Genomic DNA, 27313 nt, shown 5'->3' with positions numbered 1-27313 from the left:
ACTAATTGAGGAAAAAAATCCGGAATTTTGTGCGACACTCAATAGTGTTAAAGAAATGGCAGTATGCAGTGTGGTTGCGTGGTGTAATGGATAGGATAACAGCTACAAATGCAGGAGGTTGTGGACTCGAATCTCAGCAGGTGGAGTAAGCTTCTTTATATTTTTAAATCTTTTCGAAGTGACTTTGATCATCATTTTTATTCAATTAATTGATTTAAATGTAATTTTTAATTCCATTCCTTTGTCAGCTAATCTTAACCATAATTTCAAATTCTTCATTTGCTCTCATTTTTCTTCCTATCGGTCTTTCTCCAATTGAAATCTCTGTTCATGTGTTTTTAATTAATTTTACGTCTTAATTTCGATTTAACTTCTTTTGTTTTATCAGCCGGTTTTTTCGTCCACAATATTGCGTTCATTATATCTATTTCTCCTTTTGCTTGAATTTCGTTTTACTTATAAACCCGACTTTGATTTCAATTTTCTTCTGCATTATTTTGTCCGTAGTGCAGCAGGTATTTACGCCATATTTCAAATGTTTGTGATACAATTACTGTGCAAATAAACTGCACATCTGGTAACAAAAATACATTTTTCACACCATTGCACAAGGATAAATAGATATTTCGTCTTTTGTTTTTTAACTGGTGGATCATAATTTTCAAAAAATGGATGTTATGAGACAAATATAATTAAATTCATATTCACGAAAATTCCGATTGGAAAAATAATGATATAAAGAAAAAATGATAGAAATGAAGTTCATATGGTGATTAAAATTATGTAGCGAAGGAATAGTTACAAAAAATAAGTGTTAAACCAATTAAATGTACAAAAATAATGATCGAAGTAATTTCGATAAAGATTTAAAGATAAAAAAAAATCTGTGCACCTGACGAGATTCGAACCCACAACCTCCTCCACCTGTAGCTGTTATCCTATCAAGCAACCAGGCTATATGACACAACTGTTGTAATGTTATTGTCGCACAAATGGCCGAATTTTTTTTCGTCAATTACTGGCAAAGGAGATCCCAAGACGGTGAATAGCTGCAATGCGTGATACCTGGGACCTTAACCTACATCACCGTCTAGATAGTTTCAAGAAGTCGATCGCCAGGCTGGGGACCTCTCCTTGTAAGGCCTTTTGCAATCATTGGAACCAGCGGTACACGACTGCTAGCAGAGGATCGTGTTTTTTCACAAACTCTGTGTTGCATAGTACTGCTGTCCCATCAGGTCCCGTGTCCTCTCCTCTGTTGAGATGCGGTAGTTGGTTTTCTGTCCAGTGATCACTTGTTTACACATCTGTCACTTTGAAGTTCGTGACACGGTTTTGGGAACAAGCGTTCAGGACTTCTCTGTGCCGTTCTCCATTGCGCCGCCATTACGGCCACAGAGTGTCTGGACAGGTGGAATCGATACGTTTATTAGGATTCCGTATCTTAACCGATAGAAACGGGACCCTTGTAAAATCATTTAGTTCTCCATCTGGCTCTCTGTTTGTTCGTCCGACTGTAGAAATCCCCTTTTCTCGGGAAAGGATAGACGCATCAAGTTGAAATTTATGTTTCTTACTTAGGCCTACATTCCTTTGACGATGTTAAAAATTGATGGTGGTACTCGATCTTAATGAGACCGTTAGCCCTGAGTGCCATCAGATATTAACTAATACCACCCCTCCTCTCCCACCTCGCTTCTCCATTATCAGCATTAGCCTCTAACTAAACTTTACAGTGAAAAAGAATCTTTGAACACTTTCGTTTTTAAAATGACGAAAGGTAAATGATAGTCAGCGTTTGTGGGTGTTTCTTTAAAGAAACAACTAAGTCAATTGGAACTGACTATTCCTAAAAACCTGTTTTTATAGAATGATGAAACATTTATCACTGCATTTCAGGTTCTACCTACAACTCTTGTGTTTCGTAACAGCCAGGATGTCATAACTACTCTACTGTCCATTAAAATTGCTACACCAAGAAGAAATGCAGATGATAAACGGGTATTCATTGGACAAATACATTATACTAGAACTGACATGTGATTACATTTTCACGCAATTTGGGTGCACAGATCCTGAGAAATCAGTACCCAGAACAACAACCTCTGGCCGTAATAATGGCCTTGATACGCCTGGGCATTGAGTCAAACACAGCTTGGATGGCGTGTACAGGTACAGCTGAGCTTCAACACGATACCACAATTCATCAAGAGCACTGACTGGCGTATTGCGACGAGCCAGTTGCTCCGACACCATTGATCAGACGTTTTCAGTTGGTGAGAGATCTGGAGAATGTGTTGGCCAGGGCAGCAGTCGACATTTTCTGTATCCATAAAGGCCCATACAGGACCTGCAACATGCGGTCGTGCATTATCCTGCTGAAATGTAGGGTTTCGCAGGGATCGAATGAAGGGTGGAGCCACGGGTAGTAAAACATCTGAAATGTAACGTCCACTGTTCAAAGTGCCGTCAATGCGAACAAGAGGTGACCGAGACGTGTAACCAATGGAACCCCATACCATCACGCCGGGTGATACGTCAGTACGGTGATGACGAATACATGCTTCCAATGTGCGTTCATCGCGATGTCGCCAAACACAGATGCGACCATCATGATGCTGTAAACAGAACCTGGATTCATCCGAAAAAATGATGTTCTGCCATTCGTTCTCCCAGGTTCGTCGTTGAGCGCACCATCGCAGGCGCTCCTGTCTGTGATGCAGCGTCAAGGGTAACCGCAGCCATGGTCTCCGAGCTGGTAGTCCATGCTGCTGCAAACGTCGTCGAACTGTTCGTGCAGATGTTTGTTGTCTCGCAAAGGTTCAAATGGCTCTGAGCACTATGGGACTTAACTTCTGAGGTCATCAGTCCCCTAACTAACCTAAGGACATCACACACATCCATACCCAAGGCAGGATTCGAACCTGCGATCGTAGCGGTCTCGCGGTTCCAGACTGTAGCGCCTAGAACCGCTCGGCCACTCCGGCCGGCTGTTGCAAAGGTCCCCATCTGTTGCCTCAGGGATCGAGACGTGACTGGACGATCCGTTACATTCATGCGGATAAGATGCCTGTCATCTCGACTGCTAGTGATAAGAGGCCGTTGGGATCCAGCACGGCGTTCCGTGTTACCCTCCTGAACCCACCGATTCCATATTCTGCTAACAGTCATTAGATCTCGACCAACGCGAGCAGCAATGTCGCGGTACGATAAACCGCAATCGCGATAGGCTACAATCCGACCTTCATCAAAGTCGGAAACGTGATGGTACGCATTTCCCCTCCTTACACGAGGTTTCAGAACGACGTTTCACCAGGCAACGCCGGTCAACTGCTGTTTGTGTATGAGAAATCGGTTGGAAACGTTCCTCATGTCAGCACGTTGTAGGTGTCGCCACCGGCTCCAACCTTGTGTGAATGATCTGAAAAGCTAATCATTTGCATATCACAGCATCTTCTTCCTGTCGGTTAAATTTCGCGTCTGTAGCACGTCATCTTCTTGGTGTAGCAATTTTAATGGCCAGTAGTGTATTTACAGAATGATCCGATCACAAATTGCGCAGACTTACCCTTGCTAAAGAGGCATATACCCACATGTATCACAGTAGTTTATGGAAGTTATTTTGCATTCACTGAATGAATTATGATTGCTGGTGTTGTCCGGAACAGGTTTAGCCGCTCTAACGAGCCTCCCGTGACGGATCATTTCCGGAAAATGGTAAGCGACACTGTCAAGTATCGCGAGACAAACAACGTGACGAGGAACGACTTCATGCACCTGCTGATCCAGCTGAAGAACGTCGGTTCCGTGGAGGATGACAAAGCGGCCAGTGCCGGAGCGGACGCAGATGCTGCCCGATGGAGTGAGTATTCTACGAGACAGCCAAGTAAAGGGAGATAAACAAGGTGTGAAGGAATTAAATGAAGCGGAAAATATTGTTCCTCAGACTCATATTACATTTTACTGTATTGGTATCTTTAACTCTGTATGATTGCTCCAAACTGAAAATGGGTCTCCACGACTAATGGGCAACTGTGTAGTTATACATCTGTATAAGTTCTTTTCGTTCCACAACTGAACTCTACATGGAAAAAAGTGTAATCTTATTAACAAGAAATTGTTCAGACTCAGTAGTCAGCACACTGGTGTACAAAACTTCAAGTCCAAAGTACCTTTTGCGTGTTGTGTATCATAGCTCGGTGAAACTTGGACCGTACACAGGAACAACTGCTGTAATATACAGGGTGTAAATTTTAAGTTGACAAATCAGAATAACTCGAAAAATAAGCTTCACACGAAAAAAATGTGTAGAATCCAAAGTTTATTATTTTCGAGGGGGACGTCTGCTGGTGCTAAAATTAGCCCGCCCCTATTTTTTATTGTAGAATCATATTCTACATAAAAAAAACTACGTACATTTTGTCTTAAACATTTGTTTTGATCCTTGGTAGTTGGGGCTGTAATTCAAGAAAATCCATGTTCTCATTTTTTGCGTGGAAAATGGTTACAGATAAATAAAAAATACTTATTTACTTCGTAAATTTTGATTCACTAAAACTAGTGTGGGTGGGTTGAGAGTGAGGACCACGAAACAAACAAAACTTATCCGAATCTGAGGAAAAAATTAATATGCGGGTCAACATTCGTAAATCTCTAATTACTCTCTCTCAAACCCCACCCTATCCCTATGGGGAGAGAGGGAGAGTTTTAGTTATAGCGAATCAAAATTTACGAAGTAAATAAGTATTTTTTATTTACCCGTAACCATTTTCCACGCAAAAATGAGAACATGGATTTTCTTGAATTACAGCGCCAACTACCAAGAATCAAAACAAATGTTTAAGACAAAATGTACGTAGTTTTTTATGTAGAATCTGATTCTGCAATAAAAAATGGGGGTTCCGATTTGAAATTTTTAAGTTGCGTCCCGCCCCGTCCACAGTGGGCTGGGGTGGCGGTCTAATTTTAGCACCAGCAGATGTCCCCCTCGAAAATGATCAACTTTGGATCCTGCACATTTTATCATGTGAAGCTTATTTTTCGAGTTATTCTGTTTTGCCAACTTGAATTTTACACCTTGTAGTACAGACGGTACAAAAAGAAAACAAACACCATCAGAATAGGCCTTGATGGTCCAACGGTGCCGACCGACCGCCGTGTCATCCTCTCAGCCCTTATGCGTCACCTGATGCGGATACAGAGGGGCATATGGTCAGCACACCACTCTCCCACCCGTTGTCAGCTTTCGTGACAGGTGCCGCTTCTTCTCAACAAGTAGCTCCTCAATTGTCCTCAGAAGGGTGAGTTCACCCCACTTGCCAACAGCACTCGGCAGATCCGGATGGTGACCCATCTGAGTGCTAGCCAAGCCCGACGCTGCTGAACTTTGGTTATCTGATGGGAACCGGTGTTACCACTGCGGCAAGATCATTGGCTGGTACGGAAGGTAACTGAAAGAAATAGACGAATTAAACGAACAGTAATGACACTTTTATTCAAAGAAAATAATTACGCTGCATTTACCACGATTTATGGTGGCCCCCTGTACATTACAAAAGGCGTGATGTGGTTCTTACAAGGGTGCGTGGCAACAAAGACAGTAATGCAAGCTATGCTGCTTGCTCCCATGCTGGTCGTGAGGTTGGTACAGAGTTCTTGTGGTAAGTGCGTTGCATTCCTCCACCAGTGCGGTTGACAACTGCTGGCAGGTCGTTGTTGCATGTGGTCGCGCGCTGTCATCCAAGAAAATGAACTCATGGCTGAATGCTCTCCTGAAGGTCGCACATGGGGAAGGAGTACAGTGTCGCAAGAACGTTGACCAGGAGTGCGCCGTACCTCAGAGATTTGGAGGTGGAACGCCAATGCAACATTATGCCTGCCCACTCCATAACAGCTGGGCCACCAAACAATAACTTTCGACAAAGGGTGCATTACATGTTCCCACCTCTCGCCATATGGGGGTGCGTCCAGATTAATTACTTGTACCGAATCTGTTCTCGTCCGAGTAGAGTGCGCTATCGCGCTCCTCGTTGCTCCAGTCCCTGTGCTCCTGACACCGCAGCAAAAGGTGCCGCTGATGTGCGGCTGTCAAATGGAACACAACGTACTGGGCGTCGGGCAGAGGGACCACCTCCATGCAGTCGCCGCGCCACCATGGAGAGTGAGACCGCGTGCCTTGCAGTCCTGCTAAATGTGGTTGCAATTGGACACGCTGCTTGACGTCGGGCCCTTCTTACCTGTTGCACAATGTAACAGTCATCCGATACCGTAGTCGACCATCTCCTCTCCTTTGGCTAGCAAGTGCCTATGGTTCGGAATGCTCTCCACGCACGTGAAACAATGCTGTGAGCAGCACCAGACTCCTAGGCTACACTCATCACACTTCGTCCTTCTTTCAGGCTCCCGATGATTTTCACAGTATGGAGTTAACCAATTTTTTCCCCCGAATCATGTTGTAATGAAGAACACCATCAGATTATACCGTAGGTGCTCGCTGATTGACATGCACTGTCTTTCCCCAGTCCTCCGACTGTCGCGTGTTGCGAGGCCAGCCCTATCTGGCACTGTCGTTATGCTAAACTCACGCCTAATGTGGCGTCCAACTTTCAGTGCTTGACTGCGAGACCTCTGGCAACACGCCCCCGCACTTTCATTAACTTCCACCTACTACCCAGTGTGTTATGTTACTTGATCTAGCTCGTCCTTCAATTTTTATAGCTTTCTATAGAAGCTCCTTGAATTCATATAAAACGTGCCACACTATTTGGGAACGAAAGTGAGGAAATTATACAGCCCGCCCGGTTAGCCGAGCGGTCTAACGCACAGCTTTCCGGAGTGGGAAGGATCGCCTGGTCCCCGGCACGAATACGCCCGACGGACTTGTGTCGAGGTCTGATGACCCAGCCAGTCTGACAATTGTTTTTAGGCGGTTTTCCATCTGCCTCGGTGAATGCGGGCTGGTTCCCCTTATTTCGCCTCAGCTACACTACGTCGGCGATAGCTGGGCAAACAAGTTGTCCTCGTAATCGTACACCACCATTACCACGCAAACATAGGGGTTACACTCGTCTGGTGTGAGACGTTCCCTGGGGGGGAGGGGGGGGGGGAGGGGGGGTCCTCCGGGGCCGAACCGCACAATAACCCTGGGTTCGGTGTGGGGCGGCGGAGGGGTGCAGTGGACTGCGATAGTCGTGGTGGGGTTGTGGACCACTGTGGCTGCGGCGGGGACGGAGCCTCTCCGTCGTTTCAAGGTCTCCGGTTACCATACAATATAATACATACAATACAATACAAGGAAATTATACCAGTTTGCGTCTTTTTGTCACCTTTGATTGACAATATCTGCGTTGCTAATAATGATTTGTTTAAGAGTTTCAACAGGTTCGTGATTCATACTCTCCCTCATCTGATTGTGTTATCAAGCTCTATTTAATATCCAGAATGACATTTTCACTCTGCAACGGAATGTGCGATAATATGAAACTTCCTGGCAGATTAAAAATGTGTGCCGGACCGAGACTCGAACTCGGGGCCTTTCCCTTTCACGGGCAAGTGCTCTACCGACTGAGCTACCCAAGCACGACTCACGACTCCTCTTCACAGTCTCAATTCCGCCAGCACCCCGCTCCCACCTTCCAAACTTCACAGAAGCTCTCCTGCAAACCTTGTATTCCTGGAAGAAAGGTTGGCAGGAGAGCTTCTGTGAAGTTTGGGAGACGAGGTACTGGTAGAATTAAGGCTTTGAGGAGAGGTCGTGAGTCGTGCTTGGGTAGCTCAGTCGGTAGAACACTTGCCCGCGAAAGACGAATGTCCCGAATTCGAGACTCGGTGCGGCACACAGTTCTAATCTGCCAGAAAGTTTCATATCTATTTAATATAATTGAAAGCTATCACCCTCTTCTACCACCACGTCCCTATATTTTATACTTACGCTGTTACAGGCTCTGAAGTACAAATAAGGAGTCTTTTCGAAGTTTATTGATAATGAATTCTTTACAAATGATTTATTAATTCTTAGAAAATATCATTAGGAGCCGTTTCTAAATTTGCATCTGACTTGTTATTTGTCATAATATTTGTATCAAGTGAAAACCAAACAATCTTATTGTCTGACAACGTAACTGATGAAAGGTCATTACCATTTGTAAGGAGGATCGATGACAGGCGACTGCTGCCTAATCAGATGAAACATAGAGTCACATCATTTCTGCAAGTCAGGGTCGCAGATTTCTTACGTGAAACACGCAGGAGTTTAACAGAAAAAAGAAACAGTCGTGTATCATGCTGTAGATAGCCATCCCTTTTTGTACCTATATGCAGAGTCACTGTACAGCCGCGGAATACTGTAAAATGCGCTGGACGCTGCTAATACGAGACTATTTGCCAATTTTTCTCGCCACAGTGTTCGAGCATTCGAGCAATTAGATGAGGACGTGCATATCTTTTTTTTAATCAAGTGCAGAGACGGATAACAAGGATATGCCGAAAAATGTCTCATTTGCTCTCAGAACAGGATTGAAATCTGCGTAATTGTACCCAGAATGTCCTTTATTTTCTGAATTTTCTCTTTTCTTTAGAGCAGATATACATATATTATCGCGGACTGCGAGCATGTGTAAGCGTTCGAACAAATTGAAAGTATGTTCATTTTTATAAGGGCCAAAGAGGAGATTTAATTCAACCTTTGCTTTTACTTGATGGAACACAGTATCACTCAGATAGAATGGGCCCGCACGTGAATCTATTTGCACATTCCGTGGATCATGCTGTCGAAAACTTTGTAATGTAGAACGTGTCTGGAGGTGTAAATGAAAAACATTTTTTTCTGTAAAAGTACGACTAGATACTGGCTTCCCCTTGACAGGATATCCACAGCTGTTGTAGAGATCATTCGTGGCTGATGACATCCGCATATATTTCTATTAAACTTTATTGCTCAATAAAAGGAAAGCACAACCAGCTTTCATGAGAACAGTCTCATCTTCAGGAACATTTGAAATGTTACAACCAAATGTGATGACTATTTTCAAACTCAAAGAAAACCAATAAAAACTATAGTAACATTATACAGAGGGTACCACAATACGTACAGTGTATCCGTATACATATGTAGCTCAATTGTGTTTTATGTAGGCCCAGTTCCTCGAGAGTTCTCTCCACGCGGCCGTAGAATATATGAGATGAACTTTCTGAGTACATGCTATGTACCAGACAATCACTGCGTCACCCCCTTATAGTTGACTTGTACGTATATTCTGTACGTATTGTGGTATCCTCTTTATGTTATTACATATTTTTTAGTTTTCTTAGAGTCACATAATATTAATAGTCGTCACATTTACTTTTAATTTTTCAGATGCACTGGAAGATGGGACTATTGTTCTGAAAGATGGTTGTACTTTCCTTTTATTGGACAGTAAGATTTAATACAAGTATATACGGATGTTATCAATCATGAATACACACTGAATAGTTACATAATTGTATTTTTACTTTAATCTTGACCAACAATAAACATTAAGAAATATAATCCTACAAGAACAGATATTAACCATTCATAGATGTTTGAATATAAGGAGAATCGAATAAATACTAAATCAGTTTGTTTTCCAAATTTTCATAGCTGCCACTAACTTTAATTCACAAGGGCAGCTGCAGTATTTTTATGGTTGTGAACTTTTTTGTTGGAGAAATGTTACTTCGTCTACAGCGGAAGTCATTTTTTATTCCTTGTGCTATATTTACGACTTTGTCATTTTTTTTCAAAATATGAGTTCTTCATAACCAATTTCGTAAGAGAGTAATCTCATATATTTGAAGCTGCTGTTCAGATACCAAGTTTCTCAAACAGTTGCCTACATGAGGTTCCAGGATGGACGCTACATATTGTCCTTACAGGATGTTTCTACGCAGTAAATACTTTTTGCCACGTGTGGAATTTCTATAGAAAATCAATCCACACGATATTTATGAACGGAACTGAGCAAAGTAAAAAAAAGAAGAGAACTTTATTATGGTGCTTTCATCACTAAAATATGCAGTCATACGTAAGACAAATATTACTGAACTCCAACATTTGAAAAGATCTGTTGTGTGGTGTTCAGTTCAACATAAGATCAGTTTCCATGTTAAGGTACTTTGTACATTCGGTTTTACATGTTTCATTTTCCCCATGCTCTATGTTTGCTGATGGTGATGCATCCTGCTTTATAAAGAATTCAATTAATTGTGTTTTTTCTAAGTGAGAGGCCGTTTACCAAGAACAAATATAAAAGTTTCTGATTCTTTCAGTTCTTGTCTATTGTACTGTGAAGCCTGTAGAGGGTTTGCATCTTCACCAAAGAGCACTATTTCTACTTTATCAGTGTAAGATGGAAGGTTATTTACATACAAGAATGGTCTCAGTTTTGAACCTTGTGGGACACGAGTAGTAATTTATCTCCAGTCAGAAGCAGATTAACTACAGAGGAAAATTTCGTTCTTGTTTCTAGCTTCAGCCACAAATCTCGTCAGCAATTATGGAATGTTATAGTTTTTCAACTCATGAGCAATTACCAGTAAAGTAATGAAGTTACGAAGAAGCACATTTGTTTCAGAGCTGACACTGGACGACATAGCGGCCCAAGCTTTCGCGTTTTACCTCGGCGGCTTCGAGACGTCATCCACCACAATGAGTTTCGCACTGCACGAGCTGGCGGTCAACCCAGGCATCCAGCGGAAGCTACAGGAGGAAATCGACAGCGTCCTGGAGAAGGGGGGACAGGGCCTGACGTATGATGCCATCAGCCAGATGAGCTACCTCGAGAAGGTCGTATCTGGTAAGAGACATAGATCTCCTTATGGACAATTGCTCTCGCCTAGTACATGCCCAATCCTTATACGAATTAATGCATTATAAATCTTTAACATACATCATCATTCTATGCATCTTCTTCCTTCAAGGATTAGGGTGTTCCTCTTTAGAAACTCACTCCATTGCTTGAGTGTCTGCTTATTCCTCTTTCCCAAGGTAGTCGACACCTTGTTATTCTTCAAACTTTCATATATGTTGTAGGTAGGGAGCGTGACTTCATTTGCTTAGATCTGGTTTAGCAATTGTTTCACCCTAAATTTTTCAATTTTGTTATTAATGCGAGTATGATGTAACAGCGTACGTCTTTTGACATTCATAAATTTCATTTCTACTGCATGAGTTTTACTTTCATCAGCTTTGAAGATGATCCATGGATCAAACACAGTGCAGCAATATTGGAATTTTGTACAATTTGGTACTATTTTATAAAATTTAAGTTTTCTGTCTTTATCAATGATACAAACTTGTTTTAACCTTTTACTTCCGTCTCATAAAAACAATGTGTCGATGCAAAATTCACTTTTACGGAAATAGTCCTCGTGAACAGTATTGCAATACAGAAAACATTTTGCAGTAAGTAGTATTTATTGAATTACATTAGTTTTTTCTTCTACTGTTTCCGAAAATTATATTGTCTAGCGCGGAACTGCAACAGGCACAATGTTTTTATAAAGTGCAGCATCATCATTTTTTCTTCTTCACTTCACGTATTAGACTTTAAGCCTTGCTTCAGTCACTGTCTACCCATCTCTACTTAAAAACTTTGACTGTCAGATGTTAATCTGACAGGTACTCGAGTTATGAGGCAGCACAAATGAAGGGCTTATTTCAATAGTGGTACAAGTCCATTTTTGTTCATTCTGAGATACAGAGTCCTAAAGTTAAATGAGTGCTGAAAAATCTGCAGTTGAGATACCAGAAATACTCAGCTATATATACTTGAATATTTCTGGTATCCAACTGCGGATTTTTGAGCGCTCATTCAACTTTAGGAATCTGTATCTCAGAATGAACAAAAATGGACTTGTACCACTACTGAAATGAGCCCTACAAATCACGTCGCAATCTTCAACCCCCGACCTTCTTTTATTTCCCAGACATGTAATATCGAAATTTGAGCATCATTAGGGTGTTTTTATTACCTTTCTTGTTACCACACGCTGTGGTTATCCAGGAATTTTCACTTTTTTATTGCAGTTGTTTTCTTTCACTGTTTATCATTTTTTGCTGGTTCCCGCATTTTCTTCACTGTGAAGACCTGCGCTAAGTAACTTTCACTGTCGCTGTTTACAAATTACAGTCACAGTGAAAGCTACTTTGAGCAGGACTTCACAGTGAAGATATTGGGGGAACCAGAAAAAAAAGCCTACTGATGATGCTGAAACTTCAGTGAAACATTTCTAGGAAATAAAAGAAAAGATAAAAATTGTGTTTTGCTTAAGGCGGACCCTCTCCAAAAACACATGTGTTTGAAAGCAAACACAGTAGAATATCTTCAACCTTAGGATGATCAGTAACAGTTGTTTGCTGCAGTCAACAGTGCATGTCATGCTACATCAGAACTATCTTCTAGTATGTATAAATTTAAGTTACAAACCAAAGAGCATAATATTTAAAGTAATCGGTCAGTTAGTTATCGTGTGCTTATTACCGAATTCTGAATATAGAAAGTGGTGGATTCACGAAACTGTATCACTAGCTTTATTATTGCCTAGACTTGAAACTACATTAACTCACTTAAGACAGGGAAAATCGCGTACATATGTTGCCCATGCGTTGTGCAATAAGTGTTATATATTGTTTTGTGTTACAGTAGCTTGCTTAATTCGAATAGAAATTGTAATTCGCACCAATATTAGCACAACGGTCTGTAAAAATGAGCTAAAAGTCGTCTAAGTCATTTTGCAGTTCAGTGTGAGAACTTGATGCATGAAAAAACTCCTCGAGTGCAACTTTTTCAATAAGAATCTCGAGCTTTCGACAGTTGTCTCTGCCCTTGCCATCAGTAGTAAAAAACCACAGACTGTCATAGTTGACATGACGTTCCGCTTATACAGGGTAGTCCATTGATCGTGACCGGGCCAAATATCTCACGAAATAAGCGTCAAACGAAAAACTACAAACAACGAAACTTGTCTAGCTTGAAGGGGGAAACCAGATGGCGCTATGGTTGACCCGCTAGATGGCGCTGCCATAGGTCAAGCGGATATAACCTGCGTTTCTTTTTTAGATAGGAACCCCCATTTTTTATTACATATTCGTATAGTACGTAAAGAAATATGAATGTTTTAGTTGGACCACTTGTTTCGCTTTGTGACAGATGGCGCTGTAATAGTCACAAACATTTGGCTCACAATTTTAGACGAACAGTTGGTAACAGGTAGGTTTTTTTAAATTAAAATACAGAACGTAGGTACGTTTAAACATTTTATTTCGGTTGTTGCAATATGCGTTTGTGAACTTATCTTTTCTGAGAACGCATGCTGTTACAGCGTGATTACCTGTGAATACCATATAATGCAAGAAATGCTCAAAATGATGTCCGTCAACCTCAATGCATTTGGCAGTACGTGTAACGACATTCCTCTCAACAGCGAGTATTTCGCCTTCCGTGATGTTCGCACATGCATTGACAATGCGCTACGCATGTTGTCAGGCGTTGTCGGTGGATCGCGATAGCAAATATCCTTCAACTTTCTCCACAGAAAGAAATCCAGGGACGTGAGATTCGGTGAACGTGCGGGCCATGGTATGGTGCTTCGACGACCAATCCACCTGCCATGGAATATGATATTCAATACCGCTTCAACCGCACGCGAACTATGTGCCGGACATCCATCACGTTGGAAGTACATCGCCATTCTGTCATGCAGTGACACACCTTGTAGTAACATCGGTAGAATATTACTTTGGAAATCAGCATACATGCACCATTTAGATTGCCATCGATAAAATGGGGGCCAATTTTCCGTCCTCCCATAATGCCGCACCATACATTAAGCCGCCAAGGTCGCTGATGTTCCACTTGTCGCAGCCATCGTGGATTTTCCGTTGCCTAATAGTGCATATTATGGCGGTTTACGGTAGCACTGTTGGCGAATAACACTTCGTCGCTAAATAGAACGCGTGCAAAAAATCTGTCATCGTCCCGTAATTTCTCTTATGCCCAGTGGCAGAACTGTACACGACGTTCAAAGTCGTCGCCATTCAATTCCTGGTGCATAGAAATTTGATACGGGTGCAATCGATGTTGATGTAGCATTCTCAACACCGACGTTTTTGAGATTCCCGATTCTCGCGCAATTTGTCTGCTACTGACGTGCGGATTAGCCGCGACAGCAGCTAAAACACCTACTTGGGCATCATCATTTGTTGCAGGCCGTGGTTGACTCGCATGTGGCTGAACACTTCCTGCTTCATTAAATAACGTAACTATCCGGCGAAGGATCCGGACACTTGGATGATGTCGTCCGGGATACGGAGCAGCATACATAGCACACGCCCGTTGGGCATTTTGATCACAATAGCCATACATCAACACGATATCGACCTTTTCCGCAATTGGTAAACGGCCCATTTTAACATGGGTAATGTATCACGAAGCAAATGTCGTCCGCACTGGAGGAATGTTACGTGATACCACGTACTTATACGTTTGTGACTATTACAGCGCCATCTATCACAAAGCGAAAAAAGTGGTCCAACTAAAACATTCGTATTTCTTTACGTACTACACGAATATGTAATAAAAATGGGGGTTCCTATTTAAAAAACGCAGATGATATCCGTTTGACCTGTGGCAGCGCCATCTAGCGGGCCAACCATAGCGCCATCTGGTTTCCCCCTTCAAGCTAGACGAGTTTCGCTCTTCGTAGTTTTTTCGTTTGATGCTTATTTCGTGAGTTATTTGGCCCGATACTATCAATGGACCACCCTGTATAGGCATGTAAGCAATGCCTGGAGCATTCCAGCTTCTGGTAGCTCAAGCGCGCAGTGAAAATTCGTGACGTCAGTTGGAACGAGGGGCCGATGCCACGACTGAAATTGCCTCTCCCACCTCCCTGTTTGCCTTTGTTTCCATTTGTGTGCAGAGCCTGCCCCCAAGCCGTGTACCTCTGGTTTCCTTTGAAAATATTGCAAATTAATCTAATCTCGCGTGCCTCTTTTGTAATTAAGTCTTATAAAGAAGCAATGGCCATAATATTTGTCTTTTAAATTTGTATTTTATATCTGTTCTCCAGCAACGTTCAGCCACAGCCGACTTTCCATGTTCGCCTACTGCCTCTTCTTTCTCCGATTTCACGAATGGTATGAGGGACACTGTACGGTATCTTATCGGGTAATTCCCTTCCTTTTTTTCTCGAGATATTTTCTTGTAAAAAATTGGGAGAAAATTATGCGAGTAGTAGAATGGTGCTTCTATGAATCTAGAAAGGAAGGGAAACGATGCATTAGGTTGGTAAAAGTTATATTTACGGTACTTTGTGAAAAGTGGTACCTACGGGTATTTGTTTTCGATTAACACGAAAGATATGGATTCATACTACGGTTTCATTATGCCTACAATGAAGAGCAGCAGTGCATTGTTTCATTGTTTCTTTTCTCTCACTATTCTGCGGCCTCGCTTTCGTCAAAATCGTCACTATTTTCAGGCTCAGATAACACATCAACTTCTCCAGTTTCACTATTTCACAACATGTAGGCCTCAGAACCGTCAATGGCACAAGAACTTCCAGTTTTTATAAAACTCTTCTTAACAACATCTACATTAATTTTCTGCCATGCGCCTATTATACACTCACATCTTCGGTATTGATGGCTTCCTTGTCTCGCCCCTTGGAGTCAGCTGATGCGATCCCCCCGCCATCCATTCTGAATACAGATGTTCTTTGAAAGGTTTGTTGAAGCTGACACCTAAAGGTTGAAGAATGGACGTTAAATCTCCAGGGATGATGACGGGATGGGAATTCATCCGTTTCATTTTCTGCTTTACAGTGTCTACCAGATGACCCCGGAAAGCGACCAGGACGAGGTGGGACTTCTTTTGTAATAATGCCTCTGGTCGTCATCCCCAAACTTTCTCCAACCAATCCACCATCAAATCTGCTGTCATCTGACTTTTCCCTGAATTCGTCAGTGAATTCTTTACTGGATGGTGTCCTTTGATAATGTCTTCCTTTTAAAGATGGCATACGGTGGAAGTTTACTGCCACCTGCTGTAATGCACATCATCACTGTGCATCTTAGTTTCTCCTCCCCAGTCGTCTTCACAGGGACACTTTTGGAGCCAGTTGGAGCAATGGTGGTATTATATGGCATATCAAAAAACACTGGTGTCTGGTCAGCGTTACCAACCTGGGAGAGCGAATAGTCATATTGCTGTCGCACTTGTATTACGTAACAATGGAACTCGATTACCTTATCTGTGTAGTCTCGAGGTGAACGCTGGCACAAAGATGTTCTCCTGACTGAAATTTTGCTCTCTCGTAAAACAAATCAACCCAACCAATACCTGCTTTAAAATCCTTTCTGTCAATGTTTAACGTGGCAGCTATCTCGCGAGCTTTGTTCTGAATCATTTCGCAAGTGACTGCACAACCATCATTCCGAAGTTCATTGACATAAGCAATTACACCATTATCAATTTTGTTATATTTCTCTGTTTTAAGCCCACGGAAAGTTTTGGAGCTTTTCTTTGCAGCCACGTGTGTATCTTTTTGTCTCCGCCAACACCGCGTTGAATTAGGATCAACGGAAAAATGTCTTCCTGCAGCTTTCACTCCGTTTGTATCGGCGTAAGATAACACATTAAATTTAAATTTTGCCGTGTAGTTTAACAATTGTTTCGACATTATGACGACTTGTAACAAACTGACCTAGAAATACGGCTGCAATCTCACTTTTAAAATTTACGGTATGTTGTGACAATGGAAATATTTTTATGCCGAGTATCGCTGTGTCCACTGTTGTTCATTGTCAAGTCATTTGAAGGCCGCTTCAGGAAGAACGAACCAGGAGAGGGAATTAAGCGCGATATTAATAAAATAAATAAAAAATCGTAGGAGAGGGGAATTTGCGAAGCGGAAGCTTGTACATTAAAATACGGTAATATGCTCTACTATTCTTCGAAAGTACTCTGTAACGGGACATCCTCCTCTAGCATTACTTTTCCTCAACAGTACGTGTCGATACCAGTATTATTTTTTTTTTAGAATTTTGGACACGTTATTATTATCTCAGTTGCTTTTCTGAAAACTTTATACACGGTATGTTATATTTCAACTAAAATTTATGAAAAGGAATTACTTCATAAAATATTTTAGTTTCGATGTTATAATCGGTAAGTACTAGTTCTGAATGTACAGTTAACATTATTTATTTTACAAACATTTGAAATTACGGATTCTTTGCAAACTTAAAATTTCTATTATTAATTACGCAATCCTGTACTGTTTGCTATGTTTACTTCTGGATTCATTTCTGAAATAATAATCGAAATCAATAATGTAACGAAAGCTAGCAGGAATTCATTTGTGAAGAAAAATTGTAAATCCTTTGGATTATTCTTATTTCCACATAGTGTGGGAGTTGTAAGCTTGCCTCTGATGTGATCGGACGTATTTTTGTATACTAGGTGTGAACAATGTAACTTCGGCTTTGTTAATGTGAGAAATCAAAATACTGTTATGACATACTAAAATCAGTGGAAAAAACATTTACGTAGAAAATTCTGCAACCGCAGTCTTCCAATTTACCTAGTCCAAACCAACCGTGAGGACCTAATAATAGATTTTCAGGTTCAAGAATAAGACGCCTAGACAAGTAGAACTGGAGCAATCTCAAATCATTGGAAAAAACATTTACGTAGAAAATTCTGCAACCGCAGTCTTCCAATTTATCTAGTCCAAATCAACCGTGAGGACCTAATAATAGATTTTCAGCTTCAAGAATCAGACGCCTAGACAAGTAGAACTGGAGCCATCTCAACATGACAAGTCAACTAAACTTGAAAGTTTATTGTAACCTTCGCTCGTCTCAAATCTTCATAAACGACTTTGCGTATTCATTACTTAGACTGGGCGTTGTTTAATGTGGACAATAGTTGGAAGAAGGAAGGAGTTGGGGGATTACAGCACTCTCAGAATACGCACAGTAAACCTCCCAGTGATGCACAATGTCTCTCTTGTATCATCTGCCACTAGAGTCTGTTGAGCATCCCCATAACGCTCTCGCACCGAATATAGGTTTCCGTCACGAAACGTGCCCAATTCCTCGGATCTTCACCATCTCCTATAGGTCCAACATAATAAGGGACCCATACTGATGAGTAAAAGAATTCGTCGAACACATGTTTTGCACTCCATTTCTTTCGTGGATGAATTATAAATCCTGAAGATTCTCCCAATGAATGTCAACCTGACAACTGCTTTACCTACAACTGTGACTGAAGTCTTTCCACTTTAGGTCGCTCCGGATGGTTATTCCAAGGTATTTTATGGTAATTGCTGTTTCCAGTGAGTTTGTCGCCAATATTGGTTTTTAGTTAGTGGCTGCTAATAACAATAAATACTGTATGTGTGAATCGCAGAGACGCTGCGGAAGTACCCCATTGTGCCGATACTGAATCGCGAGTGCGGCGTGGACTACAAGTTCGCCGGCAGCAACATGGTCATCCCCAAGGGCACGCCGGTGATGATCTCCGTGTTTGGGCTTCACCGAGACCCCGAGCACTACCCGGACCCAGAGCGCTTCGACCCCGAGAGGTTCACTGAAGAGGCGAAGGCCAAGAGGCATCCCTACGTCTACATTCCGTTTGGAGAGGGCCCGAGAAACTGCATAGGTGAGTACTCACATTTCAATTAAGGCTATCAGCGTAATACCGCACGAGAACTAAACATGAAGTAAAATTATTACACTACTGGCCATTAAAATTGCTACACCACGAAGATGAGGTGCTACAGACGCGAAATTTAACCGACAGGAAGAAGATGCTGTGATATGCAAATGATTAGCTTTTCAGAGCATTCACACAAGGTTGGCGCCGGTGGCGACACCTACAACGTGCTGACATGAGGAAAGTTTCCAACCTATTTCTCATACACAAACAGCAGTTGACCGGCGTTGCCTGGTGAAACGTTGTTGTGATGCCTCGTGTAAGGAGGAGAAATGCGTACCATCACGTTTCCGACTTTGATAAAGGTCGGATTGTAGCCTATCGCGATTGCGGTTTATCGTATCGCGACATTGCTGCTCGCGTTGGTCGAGATCCAATGACTGTTAGCATAATATGGAATCGGTAGGTTCAGGAGGGTAATACGGAACGCCGTGCTGGAGCCTCGTACCACTAGCAGTCGAGATGACAGGCATCTTATCCGCATGGCTGTAACGGATCGTGCAGCCACGTCTCGATCCCTGAGTCAACACATGGTGGCGTTTGCAAGACAACAACCATCTGCACAAACAGTTCGACGTCGTTTGCAGCAGCATGGACCATCAGCTCAGAGACCACGGCTGCGGTTACCCTTGACGCTGCATCACAGACAGAAGCGCCTGCGATGGTGTACTCAACGACGAACCTGGGTGCACGAATGGCAAAACGTCATTTTTTTCCGATGAATCCAGGTTCTGTTTACAGCATCATGATGGTCGCATCCGTGTTTGGCGACATCGCAGTGAACGCACATTGGAAGCGTGTATTCCTCATCGCCATACTGGCGTATCACCTGGCGTGATGGTATGGGGTGCCATGGCCTCCGAGCTGATAGTCCATGCTGCTGCAAACGTCGTCGAACAGTTAGTGCAGATGGTTGTTGTCTTGCAAACGTCCCCATCTGTTGACTCGGGGATCGAGACGTCGCTGCACGATCCGTTACAGCCATGCGGATAAAATGCCTGTCATCTCGACTGCTAGTGATACGAGGCCGTTGGGATCCAGCACGGCGTTCCGTATTACCCTCCTGAAACCACCGATTCCACATTCTGCTAACAATCATTGTATCTCGACCAACGCGAGCAGCAATGTCACGATACGATACACCGCAATCGCGATAGGCTACAATCCGACCTTTATCAAAGTCGGAAACATGATGGTACGCATTTCTCCTCTTTACACAAGGCATCACAACAACGTTTTACCAAGCAACGCCAGTCAACTGCTGTTTGTGTATGAGAAATCGGTTGGAAACTTTCCTCATGTCAGCACGTTGTAGGTGTCGCCACAGGCTCCAACCTTGTGTGAATGCTCTGAAAAGCTAACCATTTCCATATCACATCATCTTCTTCCTGTCGGTTAAATTTCGCGTCTGTAGCACGTCATGTTCGTGGTGTAGCAATTTTAATGGCCAGTAGTGTATAAAATTTTTGTGCACAACCAATGATTTCATAGTTTTGTGACGGCTTCAGCTTTTCTTTTCTAAACATACCACAGATTTATCATCGTCGAACAGCCTGTTTGATTAACTATTATGCTCTCGTGTCCACTGAAGCCCTTAGTGGTGTCCAATCTGCAAAATTCTCTAGAAAACTCTTTTAACAGCTGGGCATACTTACAGCAGCCTTACTGTACATTTACACCCACTTGAAGCTTGTTGTCAACAGTCCCTCAGTTTGATAACAGCAACATTTATAAGTAATTATAATTGTAGAACGGCAGATGACTTACACTGCCCTTCACGTAGTCTTAGCATGACACAGCAAGAATGAACTATTTAGCAATAAGACTCCGACCACCCATCCACTGATGTAAAGAATTTAATAGGTTAATCCACACATATTGTGTGTGTGTGTGTGTGTGTGTGTGTGTGTGTGTTTGTGTGTGTGTGTGGAGCGATTTCAACCAAACTTATCCTTCACTGCCAGGGAACAATCGTTGTGGGGGAAGAACCAGCTACCTAAAACAGTTCAAGAGACATGAAGTCATAAATAACGAAAAATTGCCGCATCGTGCATGACCTTTAAACGTATTACTTCTGTACTACCAACTGTATTCGCAATAAATTTCACAGTGTCCACATATGCCGTCAAATCCACCTACAAAAGTATATCATGGTACCACAAATAGTTCAAGAGATGCGTAAAAGACAGTCGCATTGTCCATGATGTTTACATTTATTTCTTCTTTTCTACTAACTCTGTTCTCAACACATTTTTCCAACAGTATCCACATATGCCGCAGAATGTACCTACAAAATTACATCATTCTATGACATATAGATCAAAAGTATGAAGTCATAAACTATGAGATGCGCGAGAAACTGCCGCATCATGCTTGACTTTTAAATATTTTGCTCCCAACTCCATTCACAACATAATTTGCAGACAGTATCCGCATATGCTGCTGAATATACCTACAAAATTATATCATTATATAAGACATAGATCAGTGGATATGACGTCATGAACACTGAGATCTTGAAAAATTGCCGCAGCATGCATGAAGTTTGAATAGATTTATTCTTCACTACTAAGACACTCGACAGTCGAGTCAAATAAAGAAAATTCTTGACACCTGGCAGTGCTTCTGACTGTATTCAACTGCTAAGCGCAGACGGTTGTAGGCGAAAATGGAAATGAAATTTTTTCGGTACTTCACTAGAAACACAGTTAATTTTTGTTTTCGTTTCTAATACGAAATTGCCAAAACGAATACTCGGGCAATGCTGAGTTTGTAAGCTAGTAGATAAAAAAATTAATTTCACACATAAATTGAAATAATATCTTCTTGATTACTCGTTCTGCTCCACTGAAGAATTTCTGAATATATGTTTGAGAGAGATATAGAGCGAGTTTGAACACTGTTAAGTGTAAATTACTGTATCTAAAAAAGTTACTTTGGACGATCATGTAAATGGTAAGCATTATGCCATATTTTTAAATTAAGAAGCCTGCTATAAACCAATAGTTGTGAAACTGTCTCGTTCCATATCATAGCGAAAAATCGCGGTTAAGATCGATGGGATGCTCAAATAACTGTGCTGAAATAAACTTTTTGTTCCAGGAATGCGATTTGGTCTGCTACAAACCAAAGTAGGCCTAGTGCAGATACTCTCCAAGTTCAACGTTGAGACCTGCGACAAGACGAGAGCGAATCTGCGCTTCAGCGCGAAATCCTTCAACCTGGGTTCTGCTGACGGCATACAGCTGAAACTGACAAAGCGGAGCTAGTCACGAAGACATTATATCACATGTGCTTCAGCAGCAGCTATTCATCTCATATGGACTCATGTGTTCTTCTGACGAATCTGAAACCTTTCAGTAGGAAGAAGTGGCACAAACATATCGCTCATTACGCGTACCCTTTTCTTTTCCATCACTTTGTTTTCACACTGTGTTCGAAAATCAAGTTTTTACCTTAGAACTTCTTTTGTGTTGTTTTTGTACATTTATGTTTTTGACTGTATTAATAAACTCTATAACGGAACACTATAACTCTGCCCCTTCGGCAAGTGTTGCCTGGCACGAGAAACAAATAATTTTACTACTGTTATTTAAATTATCTTTGGGAGTAATGTTGAGTAAGATGATGTGAATGTTTATACAGTCTGGATGTTGGTTACCGAAACCCTTTTGGGATCCACATCTGTACCTTTAACTGCGATTGCTCTTCAAACTGCAATGTTGAGGCATATCTCAAAAACTGCCCGCAAATCCAGTCCATTGCATATCTGAATGTATGAGACCTCATTAAATGAGAAAACTGTAACAGCCGGGGCCCGGATGATGGTGGTAGGTCGTCGAGGTCAGGATCTTGATGGACCACCACCCCTGGACGTCGGGTAACACTGGCTAGGTGTGAGATCGCCTTTCTGGCACCCGGAACCACTAATGAAACATCGTTATCGTAGTAGACATTTACTGTTCAAAGATACACAGTTGACTTTATTCACGGGCTGCTTGCAGCAATGACGGGGCAGAGGTGGCACATGCCTCATCGGAATATGGTGACACCAGGATGAGGCACGCTGCCTCGAATGCATCGGCAGAGGGAGCCACTTGGACAGCGTCCAGTGACATCATGGGGCTGCTCTGGCGATGCCGTATTGGCGTTGTCATCCGTGCTCTCCACGGTTGCAAGCAGCTGCAGAAAGTGGGTAACGGGGTCATGCTCGATCACACTGTAGATGTCATCCAGGAAGAGACTTACAAACTCTGCTAGAGGTTTGTGTATTCGTCATGAGTTATCCTGTGGCCTCCAGACAGGTGAGGGGCCCTCATAATGACAGATGTTGGTCTTGGGCCTGCTGGTTAGGCCACCAGAAAGCCAAGCGGATAGCAACATCTGCAGTTCCCCATTAGTCTTGACTCGGTCGACGGCTGTGGCGCTCACGGCAGCTGTGATCCTCAGATAGGACTTGTTGCTCCATCGAAGACTTCAGACAGCTAGGTGAGCAGGAGTTATACCGACATGTCCAACCACCAGGCTGGACAGCTGCGAACTGAGTACATTCCAGACCGACACAGGTCCCGCCTCTGGGCTCATTGGCTGCAGATTAGCATTGTTCGACTGCAACAGGTGTAATATGTATAAATTACCGTGTGATATGCCGCTGTGGGGCGACCATGACATCACTGGGTATGCTTTTTTCATCAGGTGAGCCACTCTGATTACTCTAGTTGCAGCTGAAGTGTTTCTGAACTTCACCGTTCAGGAGCAGTGGCGAACAGATTCTGCGAAGTCAGTATACTGAATGGTTATTCTTCCATCAAAGTTACACTTTCTTATTCCACTCTGCATGGTCTGGTCAACACAATGACGGCGTCCTTCTCTCTCTATGAAGTCACTCTGCTGCAGTGGCACATTGAACATCCAGCTCTTATGGTATGTAGCAGTTAACTCTGCCTTGCGGCTGTATTACTTGCAACATCAACAGTCCTTCTCTGCCTGTCAGTTCCGTGCTGACCTGCTTTTCATGTCTCGTGCATTACCAACTGAAGTTTTCAAAATTTTACTCAACTATGCAAAGCCTTGACACGTGGTAGTGGTATGTCTGTCCACTGAGTATGCGCTTCGTTCTTGTCATCAATAATTGGATTAATTAAAATAGTGATAGAAAGACCTACGCAAGTATAAGCATATCTTGTTGTGTAGAGAATTTTATTACATTAATTGTGTTAAAAACAATATTGTGAGCCGAGTGACTACAAAAACTCACGTCAATGTGACGCGGATGCAGCCAAGGTGTCGGGAAAGTTTCGAATGGTGGCGGATGGAAACAATTTCGCCGCAAAGACCAGTCAAAGAGCAGTTGCTGAAATTCTCTAATTTTAACAGTAACATTTCTTCGTCTGCGCTATGAGACATGTAAATGTATGTAAGTATACGATGGGAAATGACACTGTAGAATAGAAGTTCCAGTGTTGGTTGTTGCATAAACTAGAAGTCAATAATAATACTCATCCAGATATTTCGAATAAATTCGTGGCTCAGTTCGTCATCCAGTATATTTTGGGGCATGATTCTTCAAGACGCCCAAGTTTCATAAGTTTCAGCAAAGATATTAATTAGCGGATAATAAAGCATCGTTATTTATTGCCAAGTTAAATTTATCCGACTATTCACTTCTCTTTTTGAAATAAAGCAAATCTTGTTACAGACAGTCTCTTCTTGATAATCACTGATTTCGTAATCGATAATATGGCATTTCTTTTCTTCTTTGTACAATTACAAAAATTGAAATTTTTGTTAGGCACGGTATTCACAATTATCGGCTCATGAAATAATGCATTACTCCATCTTACAAGAAAGTTAGTCCAACACTTGACTTTTTACGACTGTCACCTGCCCATCACTCCCAAAGACCACTACTTGGGATTAAACCAAGCTAACACAACTAGTTGGTGCAAAGCATCAAAGACATATTCTTACGATATTAACATTACGATCTTTTCTGGTGTTAATGAAAATTGTTACAGTTTTTATTTTTATGGATAGTGAAATGTTATCATGGACTTTTGTAATTAAGTATTTCACAATGTAAAATACTTGCCAGTTTTCATCCGAAAGAATTGAAATTTATAGGAATATTAACTTTTTTGAAAGTGAAAGATAAAAATGGCTTTCCAAAACATTACAGAGAATATGAAAAAGAAACAAATTTCTAATAAATGTTCTTAACAATACATCGATGCCAAATCTGGTACCGTGCGCCGCGGAACTTGAATCCCCGCCAGACGTCATGGACGTCGAAGACCCCTAGAGGTCTCTACACCGTCGCGCCGTAAGCTATGGCGGCGCGCGTCTACTGGCCCGCTTTTAGTGTGAGGGCGCCACAGTGGAACACGTGTCCATCCTCACCCGACGCATCCACCAGCATCTCCGCCTGCACCCCCTCCTTCCCGTTACCCAGTGTGGCTTTCGACCGTCCTGCTCTTCTGATGACCTTCTCCTCCACCTCACTCATCTCCTTTCCGAACAGCTAAATTCCCGTCGCTCCGCAATCTTCCTCTTCCTGGACCTCGAACGTGCCTATGACCGCATATGGCATTCCGGTCTCCTCTTAAAACTCCAAACCTTCGCCCTTCCCATTAACTACGTCGGCTCCTTTCTCTCCCACCGTCCTTCCTATGTCACCATCCATAACACGGATTCCTACACCTTTTTTCCCTTCGCCGGTGTGCCCCAAGGCTCCGTCCTCTCCCCCCTTCTGTACCTTTTGTATACGGCAGACATGCCGCCACCGTCACCCCCCGTCCACCTTCTCCAGTTTGCCGATGACACCGCCTTCCTTGCCATCGCCCCCACCCTGCAGCGTTCCCAACACCTTCTCCAATCCCATCTCGACCGGTTCACTGCTTGGTGCAACCAGTGGTTGATCAAGGTCAATCCCTCCAAAACTCAGGCGATCATTGTAGGCAAAACCACCCCTTCCGTCCACCTCCTTGATTTCTATCTCACCATCTATGGCCGTCCTATCGCCCTCACCCCCACCCTTAAGTACCTTGCCGTCACCCTCGACCGTCGCCTCTCCTGGCCCCCCATCTCCAGACAATCCAAGCAAAGGCACGCTCCCGACTCCGTCTCCTCAAGCTCCTTTCCGGCTGTACGTAGGGTCTGGATCCCTCCACCATACTCCACACCTATAAATCCCTCATCCGCCCTATCCTCTGTTACGCCCATCCTGCCTGGATCTCCGCCCCCCCCCCCTACCTTTTACAAATCCCTTCAGATCCTTGAATGCCATACTCTCCACCTCGCCTATTGCATCCCTCCCCCACACGGATCCTGTACGACCTCATTCCGTTCCCCCGCCTCCTCCTTTTCCTTGAACGGATATGGATCCTGTAGACCTCCCGAAAACTCGATCCTCCTCACCCGCTTGTCTCCCCAATCCTCTCCCACCCCCACCCGCTGCCACGTCTGTATTCCCACGTCCCACCCGGTCTCCATCTCTCCACCCTCCTTACCCTCTCCCAAGGTGGCTTCCGCCAGCACCCCCTCCCTGATGATGCCCTCCTCCCCTCCATCTACCCCTCCTATCAACTTTGATCCTCCCCTCCCACTTCCTGTGTCTTTTCCTTTGGGCACCCTCCCTCCCTTCTCTCTCCTTTTCCCCCCATCCACCCTTCCTCCACCCCTCTTCCCCTGGGCTTCCCCTCCCCCTTCCTCCCTTCCTCCCTCCCCCTATCTCCCCTGCCCTTGACATCTCTGCTCTCCCCTCTCCCTCTCACACCCCCTTCCTCCTCTCTTGGCAGGTCCCCGGACTCGTACGCGCTCGGTGGACATTCGCACGCTGGAGATCATTGCCATCAGGGTCTCGTGTATGTGCCTTCGTTTTGTGTTTAGTGTCCTTTCGCCGTCACGCCACCACTGTTCACCTGTGCCGTCGCAGTCGTCCGTGTTTTGTGCGCCATGTCAACGGGTTTTAGTGTTTTTTCTCGTCCAGCGTGAACGGCTTCATGTTTATTGTTTTTCGTGTCTGCCGTTTTTGCCCGCCATTTTTATTGTATTATCTGTACCACCTTTCTGTCATATTTATTGTACCACTCGCGGCTGAAGAGCAGCGTACTATGCTGCTGACAGCCAACCTTTGTATAAGGTGATTAAAATAACGATAAAGAAAAAAAAAGTGGAACACGTGGTTCCAGCGGCCAATTGCAGCGCCCCCAATAGAGTATTTAAGGGCCTGCCTCTCGCTCAGCAGCCAGTCTAATCATTGCATGAGTCTTGACATATCACCTCGACAGTAGACAGCGTGTTTACTGTTCCTTGTTTTCATTATTAGTGAACGTCTTGGATTCGTTTGATTGTCTCTGTCACTCCATTGCTTCTTGCATGTTGTCGTCATAAGGTCTCTCTCCGCCGTCTGTTGTTGTTTCGTGTCCGTCTTTTCCGTTCGTGGGCCATTCTCCATTTGGTCCCCTGTGCTTTCTCAGCCACCCGTGACCATTCCGGTTGCAGTTACAACAGGTTACAATACCAAAGGTTCACTTGTTGATTATTAGATTAAAAAAACACAGTTGAAA

General features: G+C 43.1%; 1 protein-coding gene across 1 annotated transcript in view; it reads left to right on the top strand.

Annotated features, from left to right (window-relative positions):
- Window positions 1-22053, top strand: part of LOC126484766 (cytochrome P450 6k1-like) — a 58508-nt gene extending 36455 nt beyond the window's left edge. The window contains exons 5-8 of the mRNA XM_050108363.1: window positions 3669-3862; window positions 10596-10817; window positions 18441-18692; window positions 21849-22053. Of these exons, the coding sequence (XP_049964320.1) occupies window positions 3669-3862; window positions 10596-10817; window positions 18441-18692; window positions 21849-22015 (835 nt within the window). The 3' untranslated portion in view covers window positions 22016-22053. The remainder of the gene's footprint in view (window positions 1-3668; window positions 3863-10595; window positions 10818-18440; window positions 18693-21848) is intronic.
- Window positions 22054-27313: the final 5260 nt, after the last annotated feature.

Source organism: Schistocerca serialis, chromosome 6 (assembly GCF_023864345.2).
Source record: "Schistocerca serialis cubense isolate TAMUIC-IGC-003099 chromosome 6, iqSchSeri2.2, whole genome shotgun sequence".
In the NCBI taxonomy this organism is placed as follows: Eukaryota; Metazoa; Arthropoda; class Insecta; order Orthoptera; family Acrididae; genus Schistocerca; species Schistocerca serialis.
The sequence above is the reverse complement of the archived record's forward strand: the minus strand, read 5'-3'. Positions and strand labels throughout refer to the sequence as shown.